Here is a 16,256-nt window from a genome sequence, read left to right on the forward strand (position 1 = left end):
TGAGAAGTCCTAAGTGAGGCCCCACATCCAGTTCTGGGATCCCCTGTTCAGGAGGAACAGGGATCTACTGGAGAGACTCCAACAGAGGGCTACAAGGATGCTGAAGGGACAAGAGTGATTGGCATTGGAATGGGCTGCCCAAGGAGGTGGTGGAGTCTCCATCCCTGGAGGTGTTGAAGAGGAGGCTGGATGAGGCACTTAGTGCCATGGGCTAGTTAATTAGAAAGTGTTAGGTGCTAGGTTGGACTGGATAATCTCAGAGGTCATTTCCAGCCTGGTTAATTCTGTGATTCTATGGTGACTGTTGTTGTGTTAGGTCATAGCCCGACCTGGATGATCTCAGAGCTCTATTCCAGCCTCAGTAATTCTGTGGTTCTCTGGATTCCTGCATGGTTTCTGAACACAGGTTACAGCACAAGCTGCCTCTTTGGCACTGGAGGTGTAACTAACAAATAATGTCATTCTCTGCTCATGAGCAGCTGCTTGTGCTGAATGGCAGCGAAGACCTGAAAGCTTCAGCAATTGAATGGGCACAGGTTGCCTGGGGAGGTTATGGAGCACAGGAGCACAGGTTGAGGATGGTGAGACACTGGGACAGGTTGCCCAGGGAGGTTGTGGAGCACAGAAGCACAGAATGTGATCAAAGATCCCTTTCTGTGCTTCACAACCTCCCTGGAGGTGTCCAAGGCCAGGTTGGACGAGCCCTTGACTGACCTGTTCTAGCTGGAGATGTCCCTGCCTATGGCAGGGGGTTGGAACTGGCTGAGCTTTGAGCTCCCTTCCAACCTAAACCATTCAATGAGTTCGCAACACAAAGGCCAAGGCAATGGGGAGGAAAAGCTCATTTCACCTCCTTAGCCTTTATAGGTCATGACCTCCTCTCTTCACCACATTTTTTAACCATGAATCTGCAATGCCAATCAACAAACCCACTCAAGTTCTGTTGGGATGGGTAGGTCCAATTAGCCTTAAGGGTAGATCCAATTAGCTTTAAGGGTAGGTCCAATTAGCCTTCTTTTTTTTTTTTTGGTGGGGGAGGGTTTGTTTTGGGTTTGATTTTTATTCCAAGCCTGCTCTCTGCTGGGCTCTGAGGTGATTTGTGTGCCTGTTGTTGCAGAAGTAGCCTGAGTTTGGATGACTTTCGGTAAGTCTAACACTCAGTCCATGGTGTGTGTTAGCTGCGCTGCCTCCGTCCCTGACTGCATCACACAGCACCCAAGTCTCCATTGCATTTGGCAACGTGTGGGTGGCTTCCCTGGGCTACCCTGCCTCAGCTTTTACTTCCCCACCTCCTCTTCACAGGCATTTAGAGATGGCTTTGTTACTAATTTCACGAGTGTGCAGTGCGTTGATGTTGTCTGCTCTTGTCTGTTGGTGTAAGTTCGGGGATGTCTTTGCAAACTTGAACTTGTTGGGTTTTGGGTTGGGTTTTTAGGTGAGGTTTTTTTGCCTGTTAGCTGCTGGCTGCTCAAAAAAACTCTTCTGTCCCTCTCTCTGCCCCCCTCTCTCTGCCCCCCCCAACCTAAACCATTCCATAGTTCTGTGATTCTAGCCCTGCTTTGAGTCAGCAGCTGATGGCTTTTGTGGCTGGTGAAGATGCTCTGCCTGCTGTTGGTACTGCTGGTGTAGGGTCATGGAATGGTTTAGGTTGGAAGAGACCTCAAAGATCAGCCAGTTCCAACCCCCTGCCATGCCCAGGGACACCTCACACCAGAGCAGGCTGCCCACAGCCTCAGCCAGCCTGGCCTGAAACACCTTCAGGGATGAGGCTTCCACCACTTCCCTGGGCAACCCCTGCCAGGCTCTCACCACCCACATGCTGAAGAACTTCTTCCTCACACCCAGTCTGAGTCTACTCATTTCCAGCTTTGTTCCATTCCCCCCAGTCCTGTCACTCCCTGATAGCCTAAAAAGTGCCTCCCCAGATTTCTTGTAGCCCCCTTTACATACTGAAAGGCCACAAGAAGGTCTCCTGGCAGCCTTCTCCTCTCCAGACTCAACAGCCCCAACTCCTTCAGTCTCTCCTCATAGCAGAGCAGCTCCAGCCCTCTGCTCATCCTCGTGGCCCTTCTCTGGGCACCTTCCAGCACATCCAGATCTTTCTTCTTGTCCCAGGGGCTCCAGAACTGGATGCAGTACTCCAGGTGGGATCTCACTAGAGTGGAGTAGAGGGACAGGATCACTTCCCTTGCCCTGCTGCCCACCCTCTCTTGCTGCAGCCCAGGCTCTGGTTGCTCTCTGGGCTGCCCATGCACACTGCTGGCTCCTGTTCAGCGTCTGGTCCTGCAGCACCCCATGTCTCTCTCCTCAGGGCTGCTCTGAGGCCAGTCCCTGCCCAGCCTATATCAGTACTTGGGATTGCCTCGACACAGCTGCAGGACCCTGTACTTGGCTTGTAGCCACACAACAATTTCTGCTGTCACAACAAAACATCTTGCACAGCTGATGGCTTATTCTGTGCTCTGAACTATTGGGTTGTTGCTATGAGAGTGTTAACATTTGCTGGTGGTCAAGCTAAAGGTAGGTATCCCTTGTCTCTTGAAAGTGAATCCAAGGCATTTTACTGCTCAGTCAGAGAGAACAGCTTTGCCAGAGATGAATTCCCAGTGAACTGGAACTCTTGACCTGTGGGCTGCTTGTTTGTGAGGTTGTGTCTCTGACCTGCAAGTGGTGTGCAGCAGCCTGCTGCTGTGTTGCCAGTGTGCCTTAACAGTGTGAATTCTGCCTTCTCTCATCCTAGGACCACCCAGAAGAGAGGAGAATCCTTTGGGATCAGTAAAATAGGCAACAAAATAAAAGGTGTGTTCAAAAGTTCTGCCATGGAAGGAGCTATGCTGCCCAACTACAACTTAAATGAAGGAGAAGATGATTTTGTGAGTAAAAGCTTTACTTTTGCCTCCAAGTCTTTGTTGTTGGTGTTTCTTTTCTCTGCCCTCAGGTGTGAATATTCCTTCTCTGACTTCTCTGCTGTCTGATTTCACTGCAGAGTTTCCATGTTCTGATATAGTTGCTTTGTTTTCTCTGTCTTCATTCCCAAGCTAAGGTCACATCCCCCAGCTGATGTGACTCTGAGCTTATTGCTTGAGGAAAACTAGGTCCTGCACCTAGGTGGGGGCAATCTCAAGCACTGATGTAGGCTGGGCAGGGATTGGCTTCAGAGCAGCCCTGGGGAGAGGGACTTGAGGGTGCTGGTGGAGGAGAAGCTCAACAGGAGCCAGCAGTGTGCACTTGCAGCCCAGAGAGCAACCAGAGCCTGGGCTGCAGCAGGAGCAGTGTGGGCAGGAGGGTGAGGGAGGGGATTCTGTGGGGTTTCTTCCACTAGAACAAGTCACTCAAGGCCTCATTCAACTTGGTTCTGAACACCTCCAGGGAGGTTGTGGAGCACAGAAGCACCCAATGTGATCAATGATCACATTGGGTGCTTCTGTGCTCCACAACCTCCCTGGGCAACCTGTGCCAGTGTCTCACCACCCTCACTGCAAACAACTTCTTCCTAACAGCCACTTCCAATCTCCCCTCTGCCGCTTTATACCCATTCCTCCTCATCCTGTCATGCCAAGACCTTGTCAGTAGTCCCTCCCCAGCCCTCCTGTAGGCTCCTTTCAGATCCTGCAAGGCCACTCCAAGCTCTCCTGGAAGCCTTCTCCTCTCCAGGCTGCAGAGCCCCAACTCTCTCAGCCTGTCCTCATAACAGAGCTGTTGCAGCCCTCTGAGCATCTTGGTGGCCTCCTTCTCTCCCACAGTAAGTAAGAACTGAAAGAGAAGTGCAGCTCTTGCTGCTTGACTTGTTGCAGATCGAGGAGGGAGTCATGGTGATGGAAGATGACTCTCCTGAGGAGGCTGTCAGCACCCCCAACACCCCCCGCAACCTCGCCGCCTGGAAAATCACCATCCCATACGTGGATTTTTTGGATGACCCTTCCCTGGAAAGAAAAGATAGGAAGGAAAGGATCCCTGTCTTCTGTATTGATGTGGAGAGGAACGACAGGAGAGCAGGTATGGCTTGTGGGAGGCACAGAAAAGGGCTTCTGGAGTGTACCTCCACACCCGGTGGGAGGTGGCTGTGTCCTCATGCCTGGAGATACTGAAGGTGAGGCTGGAGAGGGCTGTGTGCAACCTGCTGAGTGCAGCAGGGTTGAACTGGATGAGCTTTGGTGGTCCCTTCCTACCAGGGCATTCTATGCTCTAACAGCACTGCTGAAGCTGTGCAGTGCTCCATTTGTTCAGTCTTTAGGGATCCCCTGAAGGAGATGATGATTTCCCTGCCAGTACTGTACCTGCTTGCCAGAGATGCACTTTAATGTCACACTTCCATTGCTTGCCTGGGAGTTATTTAATGTTACTGCAATTTAGGGGCCCAATGCCACTGAGCTTCTTCCTGTACCAATCCAGAATACTCCTGCTGTCACTTGAGTGCCATGAAGCCTTGATTTATGGTTAACCTTTTGTTTGCTTGTTGTTTGTTTTCCCCTCAGTTGGGCATGAACCTGAGCACTGGTCTGTCTACAGGAGGTATCTTGAATTCTACGTGCTGGAGTCTAAGCTAACAGAGTTCCATGGTATGTCCTTCCTTGTCTGGAAACCTTCCTCACTGCTCTGCTTATCATTCAGTACTGAGCTGAAAATCACAGTAATTGGGCCACAGATGTGCCACTGTGGCCAAGAGAGCCAATGGCATCCTGGGCTGCATCAGGAAAAGTGTGGCCAGCAGGGCTAGGGAGGTTCTGCTCCACCTCTGCTCTGCCCTGCTGACACCACACCTGTAATGCTGTGTCCAGTTTTGGGCTCCCCAGTTCAGGAGAGACAGGGACCTGCTGGAGAGAGTCCAGCAGGGAGCCAGGAGGATGAGTGGGGCACTTGAGCATCTCCCCTGCAAAGAGAGCCTGAGAGCCCTGGGGCTGTTGAGTCTGGAGCAGAGAAGGCTGAGAGGGGATCTGAGCAATGTGTGCAAACAGCTGAGGGGTGGGGGTCAAGGGGAGGGGGCCAAGCTCTGTTGGGTGCTGCACAGCAAGAAGCCAAGGAGCAATGGATGCAAAGTGGAGCAGAGAAGGTTTCAGCTCAACAGGAGGAGAAACTTGTTTGGAGTGAGGGTGGCAGAGGCCTGGAGCAGGCTGCCCAGAGAGGTTGTGGAGTCTCCTTCTCTGCAGACTTTCCAACCCCTCCTGGCTGCATTCCTGTGTGAACTACCCCAGGTGGTGCTACCTTGGCAGTGGGGTTACAGTGGATGTCTCTGGAAGTCCCTTCCAGGCTCTTCAGCTGTGTGATTCTGTGCTGAGATCTTTGTTTACTGCACTACAGCACTGATTTAATCTCCCTGTTACCTTTGCCAGGTACATTTCCTGATGCTCAACTTCCCTCCAAGAGAATCATTGGCCCCAAGAACTATGAGTTCTTAAAATCCAAGAGAGAAGAGTTCCAGGAATACCTACAGGTATGAAGCACATTGCAGGAGCAAAGAATCTTCTATACCTACTACTGCAGAGCTGATAAAAAGATACCTGCCTGCTGCTTTCACTGCTTTTTTCCTCCCCATGTAACTCAAGTTATAGAAAAGGTTCAAGTGGGCAAACAGAAAGTTTCATGTGACTGGAAAGAGAAGTCAGTTTGTGTGGTAATGTAGCATTTCTGTTCTGGATGGACAGAACTTTTAACATCTTTCTTTTCCTTCTGTCTCAAAAGAAACTCCTGCAACATCCAGAACTAAGTAACAGCCAGCTTTTAGCTGACTTCCTGTCCCCCAATGGAGGAGAGACTCAGTTTCTGGACAAAATGTTGCCTGATGTGAATCTAGGTAGGTAATGTGCTGCTTGTGAGTGCTGACAGAGTAGATACTGTGCCTGAGGGGCAGTAGTGAGTAGGTAACTTGTGTAAGGCAATGACTGTGGCCAAGAAGGCCAATGGGGTGGGTTAGGAGGGCTGTGGGTCGAGAGAGGTTCTCCTGCCCTTCTGCTCTGCCCTGCTGAGGCTGCATCTGTGTCCAGTTCTGGGCCCCTCACTTCAAGAAGGAACACAGGGAACTGCTTGAAGGGGTCCAGCCACAAAGATGCTGAAGGCAGTGGAATCTCTTCCTTAGGAGGAGAGCCTGAGGGAGCTGGGGCTGTGCTGCTGGCAGAGGAGGAGCCTGAGGGGGGACCTCATGGATGGTTATTGAGATGTGCAGGGTGAATGCCAGGAGTCTGGAGCCAGGCTCTGCTGGGTGGTGCCCAGTACCAGGACAAGGGCAGGGGTGGGAGTTGAGGCAGAGGAAGTTCCATGGAAACAGGAGGAGGAATTTTTTCTCTATGAGGGTGACAGAAGCCTGGCAGAGGCTGCCCGGGGGGGGCTATGGAGTCTCCCTCTCTGGAGATATTCCAGAGCTGCCTGGATGTGTTCCTGTGTGATCTGCTCTGGGTGCTGCTGCTGTGGCAGGAGGTTGGACTGGATCAGAGCTGCCCTCTCCATCCAGCTGTAGGTTGTTAAAAGAACCATCTCAGGTCTGAGGCTGTGCTTCTCTTCCATAAAAATCATTTTAATGGCATTCCAGCAGGGCTTTTTGTTGTGAGGCTGAGTGGCTTTGTGATTATCATCTGATCATTGAACATAGTTTCCAGTGGAAGTTCCAAGTGATGACATGGAGTTAAGCAAAATATTACTGTAGATGTAGTGCTTAAAATAGAACTAACCCTGGGCACTTTCATTTTCCAGCAGTCAGAGGTGCTGTGCTGCCTCCTGGTAGCCTTAAGAGGAGAGAAGAGCTCAGTTTTTAAGAGCACAGCTGTAGCCTGTCTGTAAAACTTTACTTCCCAGTCATGTCAAGACTGGATCCTTCCAGGCTCCCTCCAGGTCTGAGCTGATGTGTTCAGGGTGAGGAAGGCAATCATAGAATGGTTTAGGTTGGAAGGGACCTCAAGGATCATCCAGTTCCAACTCTCTGCCACAGACAGGGACACCTCCCACTTGAACAGGTCCCTCAAGGACTCATCCAACCTGGCTCTGAACACCTTCAGGGAGGTTGTGGAGCACAGAAGCACAGAGTGGGATCTTTGATCATATTCTGTGCTTCTGTGCTCCACAACTTCCCTGGGCAACCTGTGCCAGTGTCTCACCAACTCAGGTTTTGTGATTTGGATGGAGCAAAACTCAATCTGTAACCTAAATGCAGACAGAGCTGTTTTCCAGACCAAATAATGAATGCAGTGCTGAAGTTTGAGCAGGATGAGAGAGGTGATTCTCCCTCTTTGGTGAGACCCTGCCTGGAGTACTGAGTCCAGTTCTGGAGCCCCTGGGACAGGAAAGATCTGGAGGTGCTGGAAGGTGTCCAGAGAAGGGCCAGGAGAGTGTCCAGAGGGCTGGAGCTGCTCTGCTATGAGGAGATTGAGGGAGTTGGGGCTGTGCAGTCTGGAGAAGAAGGGGCTGCCAGGAGACCTTCTTGAGGCCTTCCAGCATCTGTGAAGGGGGCTACAAAAAAGCTGGGCAGGGACTTTTTAGGCTGTCAGGGAGGTGCTACTCTGCTATGAGGAGAGACTGAGGGAGTTGGGGCTGTTCAGTCTGGAGAAGAGGAGGCTGCCAGGAGACCTTCTTGTGGCCTTCCAGGACCTGAAGTGGGCTACAAGAAAGCTGGGGAGGGACTTTTTAGGCTGTCAGGGAGTGCCAAGACTGGGGGGAATGGAGCAAAGCTGGAGGTGGGGAGAGTGAGGCTGGAGGTGAGGAGGAAGTTGTTGAGCAGGAGAGTGGTGAGAGGCTGGAATGGGTTGCCCAGGGAGGTGGTTGAGGCCCCATGGCTGGAGGTGTTTGAGGCCAGGCTGGCTGAGGCTGTGTGCAGCCTGCTCTAGGGTAGGGTGTCCCTGGGCATGGCAGTGGGGTTGGCACTGGCTGCTCCTTGTGGTCCCTTCCAACCCTGCTTGAGTCTACGATTCTAATTACAGAACCAGAATCAGTCAGGGTGATTATCCTGTGATGTTATTTTGCCTTTTGTAAGTGTTCAGATCATAATCTTTACAGTTGTCATGTTTTAAGGATCTTTCCCTGGTGAGTGCTAAGCACTAAGGTGGAAATGTGCAAAACTTCTTCTTTTCAAAGCTTTTTTGTGCCAAATGGAAAAGAGAAAAAGAAACCAAAGCAGGTTTTAAAACCTGTTGTAGTTTTCAGTCCAGTACTAGACAATGAGTAGAGGAAATGTAGAAGAGCAAAAAGCCCTTTAAGGTAACAGAAAGGGACAACAGAGAGGATTTGTTTGATTGTTTGTTTCTAATTCCAGGTAAAATTATAAAGTCTGTCCCAGGGAAGCTGATGAAAGAGGTGAGTGAAGGCTTCTAAGTTGCCATCACTTGAATTGCAGTTAACTAAGTCATAGGCTGCTCCAGAGTTGGTTTGTGACCTCAGCTTGGTGGGTTTTGGGGGTGGTTTTTGTGCTTGGTTGGGTTTTGTTTCCCTGTAGTGATGCACTCACCCTTATATCCTGTCACACTTATGTCTTGCTTCAGAAAGGGCAGCATTTGGAGCCATTCATCATGAATTTTATCAACTCCTGTGAATCTCCCAAGCCTAAACCAAGCAGGCCTGAACTCACCATTCTGAGCCCCACTTCTGAAAACAACAAAAAGGTAAAGGAGCTTTTTGATTCTCCACTTTGCAGCAGTGAGGAACATTGATCATGTTCTGAAAATGCAAAGAACAAACAGAGGGAGGGGAAAAAAAAGCCTTCAGTGGATGCTCCTTCCCTGGAGATCTTCAAGGCCAGGCTGGATGAGACCTTGAGCCACCTGGGCTAATGGAAAAGGTGTCCCTGCCCATGGCAGGAGGTCTGCAACTATGAATGACCTTTAAGGTCTTTTCCAACCCAAACTATTCTGTGGATTTAGGACCTTAGCTGTTATCTAGACTGTGTGGTGCTGCACTGGCAGGGAGGTTGGACTGCTTCTGAAAGACCAAGAGTGCAGGGCCTGCTTGTGCACAGCTCCCCGGGAGGCAGACAGGGCTGCTCTTCACCTGGCAGCTGCTGTGCTGCACAGCCCTCCATGTATTCTTTCTGCCTCTTTGGCCTTTGGAAATGAGCAGGAATAGTCACAGAATCAGTCAGGGTTGGTAGGAACCACAAGGAATCATAGGATCAAGCAGGTTGGAAGATAGCTTCAAGCTCAGCCAGTCCAACCTAGCACCCAGCCCTGCCCAACCAACCAGACCATGGCACTAAGTGCCCCAGCCAGGCTTGGCTTCAACACCTCCAGGCACTGCAACTCCACCACCTCCCTGGGCAGCCCATTCCCATGCCAATCACTCTCTCTGCCAACAATTTCCTCCTAACAGCCAGCCTGAACCTCCCCTGGCACAGCTTGAGGCTGTGCCCCCTTGTTCTGTTGCTGGCTTTTAGGTTGCAGTGGATGATCTCTGGAGGTCCCTTCCAACCTCTGGGGTCCTGTGATTCTGTGTTGAGACCAACACAGAAGAGCCCAACCCCACCTGGCTACAGCCTCCCTGCAGGCAGCTGCAGACAGCGATGAGCTCTGCCCTGAGCCTCCTCTGCTGCAGGCTGCACCCCCCCAGCTCCCTCAGAGCTCCCTCTGATTATAGAATCATAGAGTCAAGCAGGTTGGAAGAGACCTCCTAGCTCATCCAGTCCAACCTAGCACCCAGCCCTGGCCAGCCAAGGTCCAGCTCCCTCAGCCTCTCCTGATATGTACTTGCAGGATTCATCACCACTGTGACACAGAACAATTTGGCTTGGAAGGGACCTTAAATATCATCTAGTTCCAACCCACTCCTCTGAGCCTCCTCTTCTGCAGACTGCACACCCCCAGCTCCCTCAGCCTCTCCTCACAGGACTTGTGTCCAACCCCCTTGCCATGCCCAGGAGCACCTCACACTAGGTTAGGCTGTCCACAGCCTCATCCAGCCTGCCCTTAAACACCTCCAGGGATGAGGCTTCCACCACCTCCCTGGGCAACCTGTGCCAGGCTCTCACCATCCTCATGCTGAAAAACAACTCCCTAACATCCAGTCTGAATCTCTTCATTTCCAGCTTGGTTCCATTCCCCCCAGTGCTATCCCTACCTGACAGCCTAAAAAGTCCCTCCCCAGCTTTCTTGTAGCCACATTTACAATACTGCAAGGCCACAAGAAGGTCACCTGGGAACCTCCAGCCTGACCAGCCCCAACTCCCTCAGTCTCTCCTGATAGGAGGTAGAGGGAAGGCTGCTGCCTCTGGCAGAGGCTGCTGTTCATAACCATGGCATGACTGGCACAAACCTCCTAGCTGTGCTGGAATGTGTGGGCACATACTTGCCTGGGCACTCACTGAGGATTGAGTAACTCTGGGCTGTCCATTAGGCATTTTATGTAAGCACTCATGCTTCCTTTGGCAGCTTCTCCCTTCAGGGTACAGACAGCCAATTACAGCAGGGCCTTACTTTGGTCTTTTTCTTAGTGCAGTCCTTTCATCTTTAATTTGCTTCAAGAGCTTGGCTTAAGCAGCCAAGTCCTGGCACTTAACCAGTCCCAATCCATGGAATTTCCTCCATGAAAGCTTATTAAGGATATTTCATCTTTATAATTACAGTCACTGTTTAAGCCTAAAGATAGGAATTTGCTCATTAGAATTTCTCTTGCTTGCCTTTTTCTTTCAGTCTAATGACAACAGTCAGCATTGTGTCCCTGGAGGTGTTCAAGGCCAGGCTGGATGAGGCTTTGAGTGTCCTGTTCTACTGGGAGGTGTCCCTGCCTATGCTAGGGGCTTGGAACCAAATGAGCTTTGAGGTCCCTTCCATTCTATGATATCATAGGTTGTGTGGGGAGGTGGTTGGGGGCCCATCTCTGGAGGTGTTCAAGGTGAGGCTGGACAGGTTTGTTTTAGTCATATTAATTATAGAAAGCAGAAAGTGTTTCAGGAAGGTGCTGATGGACTAGAAGCTGGGCATGAGCAGGCAGTATGAGCTTGCAGCACAGAAGGCAAATCCCAGCCTGGGCTGCAGCCAAAGCAGCTCTGCCAGCAGAGCCAGAGAGGGGATTGTGCCACTGTCCTCTGCTCTGCTCAGACCTCACCTGCAGTGCTGCATCCAGCTCTGGAGCCCTCAGCACAGGAAGGACCTGGAGCTGATGGAGCAGAGCCAGAGGAGGGCCAGGAAAATGCTCAGGGCATTGGAGCAGCTCTGCTACAGAGACAGGCTGAGGGAGCTGGGGGTGTGCAGCCTGCAGAAGAGGAGGCTCTGGGCAGAGCTAACAGCAGCCTGCCAGTGCCTGAAGGGGCTGCAGGAAGGCTGCAGAGAGACTTTGCAAAGGGCTGCAGGAACAGGACGAGGGCAATGGCTGCAAACTCGAGCAGAGCAGATTGAGAGTGGATGTTAGGAACACGTTGTGCACCTTCGGTCTCATTGCTTGGGCAGGGCTGGGTGCTAGGTTGGGCTGGCTGAGCTTGGAGCTCTCTTCCAGCCTGCCTGATTCTATGATTATTTATCTCGGCCTGTGCTACACTCCTGTAGAGCTTTATCTGCACTGCACTGCACTGCTTGGAGCAGGCTCAGTGAGCATCAGCTCTGTCAGAGTCTTAAGTTAACAGTAACAGAGTTAAGGTTTTCCCAGTGTCCTGATTCCAGCACTGAAGAGGTTACAGGCTTCAGTTTGTACAAGGCTCTTTAAACAACATCACTTGATACAGTAGGTGTGAATAATAATGTGTTCCCTTCCTGCATGCCAGGCACCCACCCATGCCTTAACCATATTTGCTCTTTCATGTCACTTGTGTAATGAGTTAGTGTTGTTTAATTGGAGTGAACTCTGAAGATAAGCCCAGGGTGCTGGCACTGAACAAAAGAGGGAGGCTAAGCACAAGTCCAAACCTGACTCTTGCCAAACTTCCTAATGTCATTCTTCCTAAGAGTGCAACGTTCTCTGCTTAGAGCCTTGCATGATTCACAGCTTGCTGGGATCTGGAATTCCTTTTCTGGCTCTAATTATTCTAGGGGGAGTTGCTCTGGAGAAAGAAAATCCTATCCTGCTCCTTGGAACTACTTTAATTTGGGAGTGGTACAGAAGAAGCTGTAGGCACCACTACAGGTTAAGGGCTGTCCTGCTGGAAAGCAGCTCCACAGAGAACAGATCACACAGCAACACATCCAGGCAGCTCTTGAAGATCTCCAGAGAGGGAGACTCCACAGCCCCCCTGGGCAGCCTCTTCCAGGCTTCTGTCACCCTCATGGTCCTAGCCAGCCACAGGGAGCAGCCTGGCTCCAGCAGGCTTAGCTGCACTGCATTTACCCCATATTAGCATCACAGAATCAAGCAGGTTGAAAGAGAGCTCCAAGCTCAGCCAGCCCAACCTAGCACCCAGCCCTGGCCAACCAACCAGACCATGGCACTAAGTGCCCCAGCCAGGCTCTGCTTCAACACCTCCAGAGATGGCAACTCCACCACCTCCCTGGGCAGCCCATTCCAATGCCAATCACTCTCTCTGCCAACAACTTCCTCCTAACATCCAGCCTAGACCTGCCCTGGCACAACTTGAGACTGTGTCCCCTTCTTCTGTTACTGGCTTTTAGGTTGCAGTGGATGATCTCTGGAGGTCCCTTCCAGCCTCTGGGGTTCTGTGATTCTGTGTTGGTGGCAATCACCTCAAGCTAGGCAGCACTACACTTAGGTTGCCTTTGCTTCTGGTGCTGAGATGATTTTCTCTTTTCTAGCCACTTGGGATAAACTTTTGAACTCTCCTTTCCTAGCACAGCAGGACTTTGTATAAATTCATCCTAATCTTTAGATCAACCATTTGGGGGATGAGACAGTTTAAAATAAACTGTTTCTGGTGCTTGCTACAGAAGGTCAAATGTGGAAGGCCTTAAGACTCTGACAGCTCCTCCTTTCCAGCTGCTGGAGCCCACAGACTTGGGGGGCTCAGGGAGAGGTGAAGGATGTGTGCTTAGGTGGTGTAGGGGGAGACCATTTGAGGATTTCACAGGCTCCCAGGATGTCAGGGGTTGGAAGGGACCCAAGGAGATCATCCAGTCCAACCCCCCTGCCAGAGCAGGACAATCCTATCTAACACAGAGCACAGAGGCTTTTTGCTGCAAGGAGAAGATTGTTGGTTGATTTTCTTATTTAATAGATTTAACAGGATGGGCAAGTGATTAGTCCTGTCCAACCCCCCTGCCACAGCAGCAGCACTCACAGCAGATCACACAGAACACATCCAGGCAGCTCTTGAGTATCTCCAGAGAGGGAGACTCCACAGCCCCCCTGGGCAGCCTCTTCCAGGCTTCTGTCACCCTCACAGGGAAAACATTTCCCTCCTGTTTCCATGGAACTTCCTCTGCCTCAGCCCCCACCCAGTGCCCCTTGTGCTGGCACTGACATCACCCAGCAGAGCCTGGCTCCAGCCTCCTGCCACTCACCTGCATATCCTTATAAGCATCCATGAGGTCCCCTCTCAGGCTCCTCCTCTGCCAGCAGCACAGCCCCAGCTCCCTCAGGCTCTCCTCCTAAGGAAGATCTTCCACTGCCTTCAGCATCTTTGTGGCTCTGTGCTGGGCTCTTTCAAGCAGGTCCCTGAGCTCCTTCTTGAACCAGGAGTCCCAGAACTGGACACAGTATTGCAGATGCAGCCTCAGCAGGGCAGAGCAGAGGGATGGCAGAACCTCTCTGGACCTACTACCCACATCCCTTCTGACCCACCCCAGGATGCCATTGGCCTTCTTGCCCAGCAGAGCACATTTCTGGCTCATGCTCAACTTCCCATCCACCAGCATCCCCAGGGCCTTTTCCCTTTCACTGCTCTCCAGCAGGTCAGTCCTTGGGGTTGTTCTTTCCCAGGTGCCAGACTCTGCCCTTGCCCCTGTTGAATCTCCTTCCCTTTCTCCCTGCCCAACTCTCCAGCCAAAGCCTCCCTTTTAATAGGACAAAAATAATCTAACCAAACAGAAGAATACTCTCACCAAAGCCCCAGGCCAGAGCTGCAGGCTGTGCTTCTGCCTCTGAACACAGAGCTTTTAGCCATCTGCTGTTCTCTTTCCAGCTGTTCAGTGACTTGTTCAAGAACAACGCAAACCGCTCGGAGAACGCAGAAAGGAGGCAGAATCAGAACTACTTCATGGAAGTGATGACTGTGGAAGGAGTCTATGACTACCTAATGTATGTTGGTAAGAAGTCATTTACCTTCACTCTTGTACCTTACCTGCTCCTGCACTTCATGCCAGACAGAGAGTTCAGGTGCTTAAGGTAAGGAGAGGCTCTTGTTGTGCTGTGTCTCATGCGGTACGTGGCAAGCTTCCCAGCAGAGCAGTTAGGAGCTCAGCTGTGCTTCGAAGGACTTTAGTGGTTATACTTCTGCAACAGGCAGAAGGTGTTCAAGAAGTGCTGGTGGAGGAGCAGCTGGACATGAGCAGGCAGTGTGAGCTTGCAGCACAGAAGGCAAATCCCAGCCTGGGCTGCAGCCAAAGCAGCGCTGCCAGCAGAGCCAGAGAGGGGATTGTGCCACTGTCCTCTGCTCTGCTCAGACCTCACCTGCAGTGCTGCATCCAGCTCTGGAGCCCTCAGCACAGGAAGGACCTGGAGCTGATGGAGCAGAGCCAGAGGAGGGCCAGGAAAATGCTCAGGGCATTGGAGCAGCTCTGCCACAGAGACAGGCTGAGGGAGCTGGGGGTGTGCAGCCTGCAGAAGAGGAGGCTCTGGGCATCTTTGATCCCATTCTGTGCTTCTGTGCTCTGCAACCTCCCTGGAGTGTTCAAGGCCAGGTTGGATGAGGCCTTGAGCCACCTGTTCTAGTGGGAGGTGTCCCTGCTTATGGGCAGAGGGTTGGAACTGGCTGAGCTTTGAGCTCCCTTCCAACCTAAACCATTCCATGATCCTATAAGCAGTCTGGAGAAGAGTGGCAAACATTTTTCCCACTTCTTTGCTCTTTTGCAGTCTTCTCTTCCTCCTTTTGTTTTGCCCCAGTGGCTCCTTTGTGCTCAGGAGACCCTTACAGGCTGTGCTGCTGTGCCTTCGCAGGTCGGGTTGTGTTCCGCATTCCGGACTGGCTCCATCACCTGCTCATGGGGGGCAGGATTCTCTTCAAGAACACACTGGAGCTGTACACAGATTATTACTTGCACTGTAAGCTGGAACAGCTGTTTGAAGAGCATCGTTTGGTCTCTCTGATCACCCTGCTGAGAGGTTAGTCACAGTTAACATCTCCTGCTGTGAAAATGCTGCTTTAGCGGCACTGAGAGCAGCCTCAGCAGGTTTGCTGCCCACACTGAGCTGTGTGGTGCAGCAGCCAGGCTGGAGGGCAGGGATCCAGCCAGAGGGACCTGCACAGGCTGCAGAGGTGGGCACAAGCCAAGCTCAGGAGGTTCAGCAAGACCAAGGGCAAGGTCCTGCAGCTGGGGCGAGGCAATGGCAAGCACCAATCCAGGCTGGGCAGTGAGTGGCTGGAGAGCAGCCCTGGCGAGAGGGACTTGGGGGTGCTGCTGGAGGAGAAGCTCAACAGGAGCCAGCAGTGTGCACTTGCAGCCCAGAGAGCAACCAGAGCCTGGGCTGCAGCAGGAGCAGTGTGGCCAGCAGGGCCAGGGAGGGGATTCTCTCCCTCTGCTGTGCTCTGCTGAGACCCCACCTGGAGTCCTGCATCCAGTTCTGGAGCCCTCACAGGGACAAGAGGGCTGTGGAGATGCTGGAGAGTGTCCAGAGCAGGGCCAGGAGGATGCTGAGAGGCTGCAGCAGCTCTGCTGTGAGCACAGACTGAAAGAGTTGGGGCTGTGCAGGCTGGAGCAGAGGAGGCTCCCAGGGCACCTTCTTGTGGCCTGCCAGGATCTGAAGGGGGCTACAAAATAGCTGGGGAGGGACTTTTGAGGGTGCCAGGGAGTGGCAGGAGTGGGGGGAATGGAGCAAAGCAGGAGGTGGGGAGAGTGAGGCTGGAGGTGAGGAGGAAGTTGTTGAGCAGGAGAGTGGTGAGAGCCTGGCAGGGGTTGCCCAGGGAGGTGGTTGAGGCCCCATGGCTGGAGGTGTTTGAGGCCAGGCTGGCTGAGGCTGTGTGCAGCCTGCTCTAGGGTAGGGTGTCCCTGGGCATGGCAGGGGGGTTGGAACTGACTGCTCCTTGTGGTCCCTTCCAACCCTGCCTGATTCTCTGATCCTAGTTTTGGATTTGAAACCTCTTCCTTTAAGTTTCCCCAGCACCCAACTTTGCAGTGCAGGGCTGCAGCTTAATGGGGCTTGAAAAATCATGAAGACCTGTCAGTAGGTTCTAAAAGGTGCTGAGTCAGCCACATCTGGCAGTGGCAGTGACAGAAACAAGCTTTATAATCAGAACCTGGCAGAGG

At 52.1% G+C, this 16,256-nt stretch overlaps 1 protein-coding gene across 4 annotated transcripts in view; it reads left to right on the forward strand.

Annotated features, from left to right (window-relative positions):
* The window catches only part of SNX14 (sorting nexin 14), a 42,535-nt gene that overhangs the window by 22,426 nt on the left and 3,853 nt on the right, over positions 1-16,256 (forward strand). For 2 of the 4 annotated variants that reach the window (XM_064169365.1, XM_064169366.1), the window contains exons 16-25: positions 1,118-1,144; positions 2,741-2,873; positions 3,795-3,996; positions 4,476-4,559; positions 5,331-5,431; positions 5,680-5,791; positions 8,237-8,277; positions 8,463-8,582; positions 13,976-14,099; positions 14,950-15,114. In XM_064169365.1, the coding sequence (XP_064025435.1) occupies positions 1,118-1,144; positions 2,741-2,873; positions 3,795-3,996; positions 4,476-4,559; positions 5,331-5,431; positions 5,680-5,791; positions 8,237-8,277; positions 8,463-8,582; positions 13,976-14,099; positions 14,950-15,114 (1,109 nt within the window). The remainder of the gene's footprint in view (positions 1-1,117; positions 1,145-2,740; positions 2,874-3,794; positions 3,997-4,475; positions 4,560-5,330; positions 5,432-5,679; positions 5,792-8,236; positions 8,278-8,462; positions 8,583-13,975; positions 14,100-14,949; positions 15,115-16,256) is intronic. The other 2 variants (XM_064169369.1, XM_064169367.1) reach the window with 1 other exon arrangement.

Source organism: Pogoniulus pusillus, chromosome 31, assembly GCF_015220805.1.
Source record: "Pogoniulus pusillus isolate bPogPus1 chromosome 31, bPogPus1.pri, whole genome shotgun sequence".
Taxonomy (NCBI): domain Eukaryota; kingdom Metazoa; phylum Chordata; class Aves; order Piciformes; family Lybiidae; genus Pogoniulus; species Pogoniulus pusillus.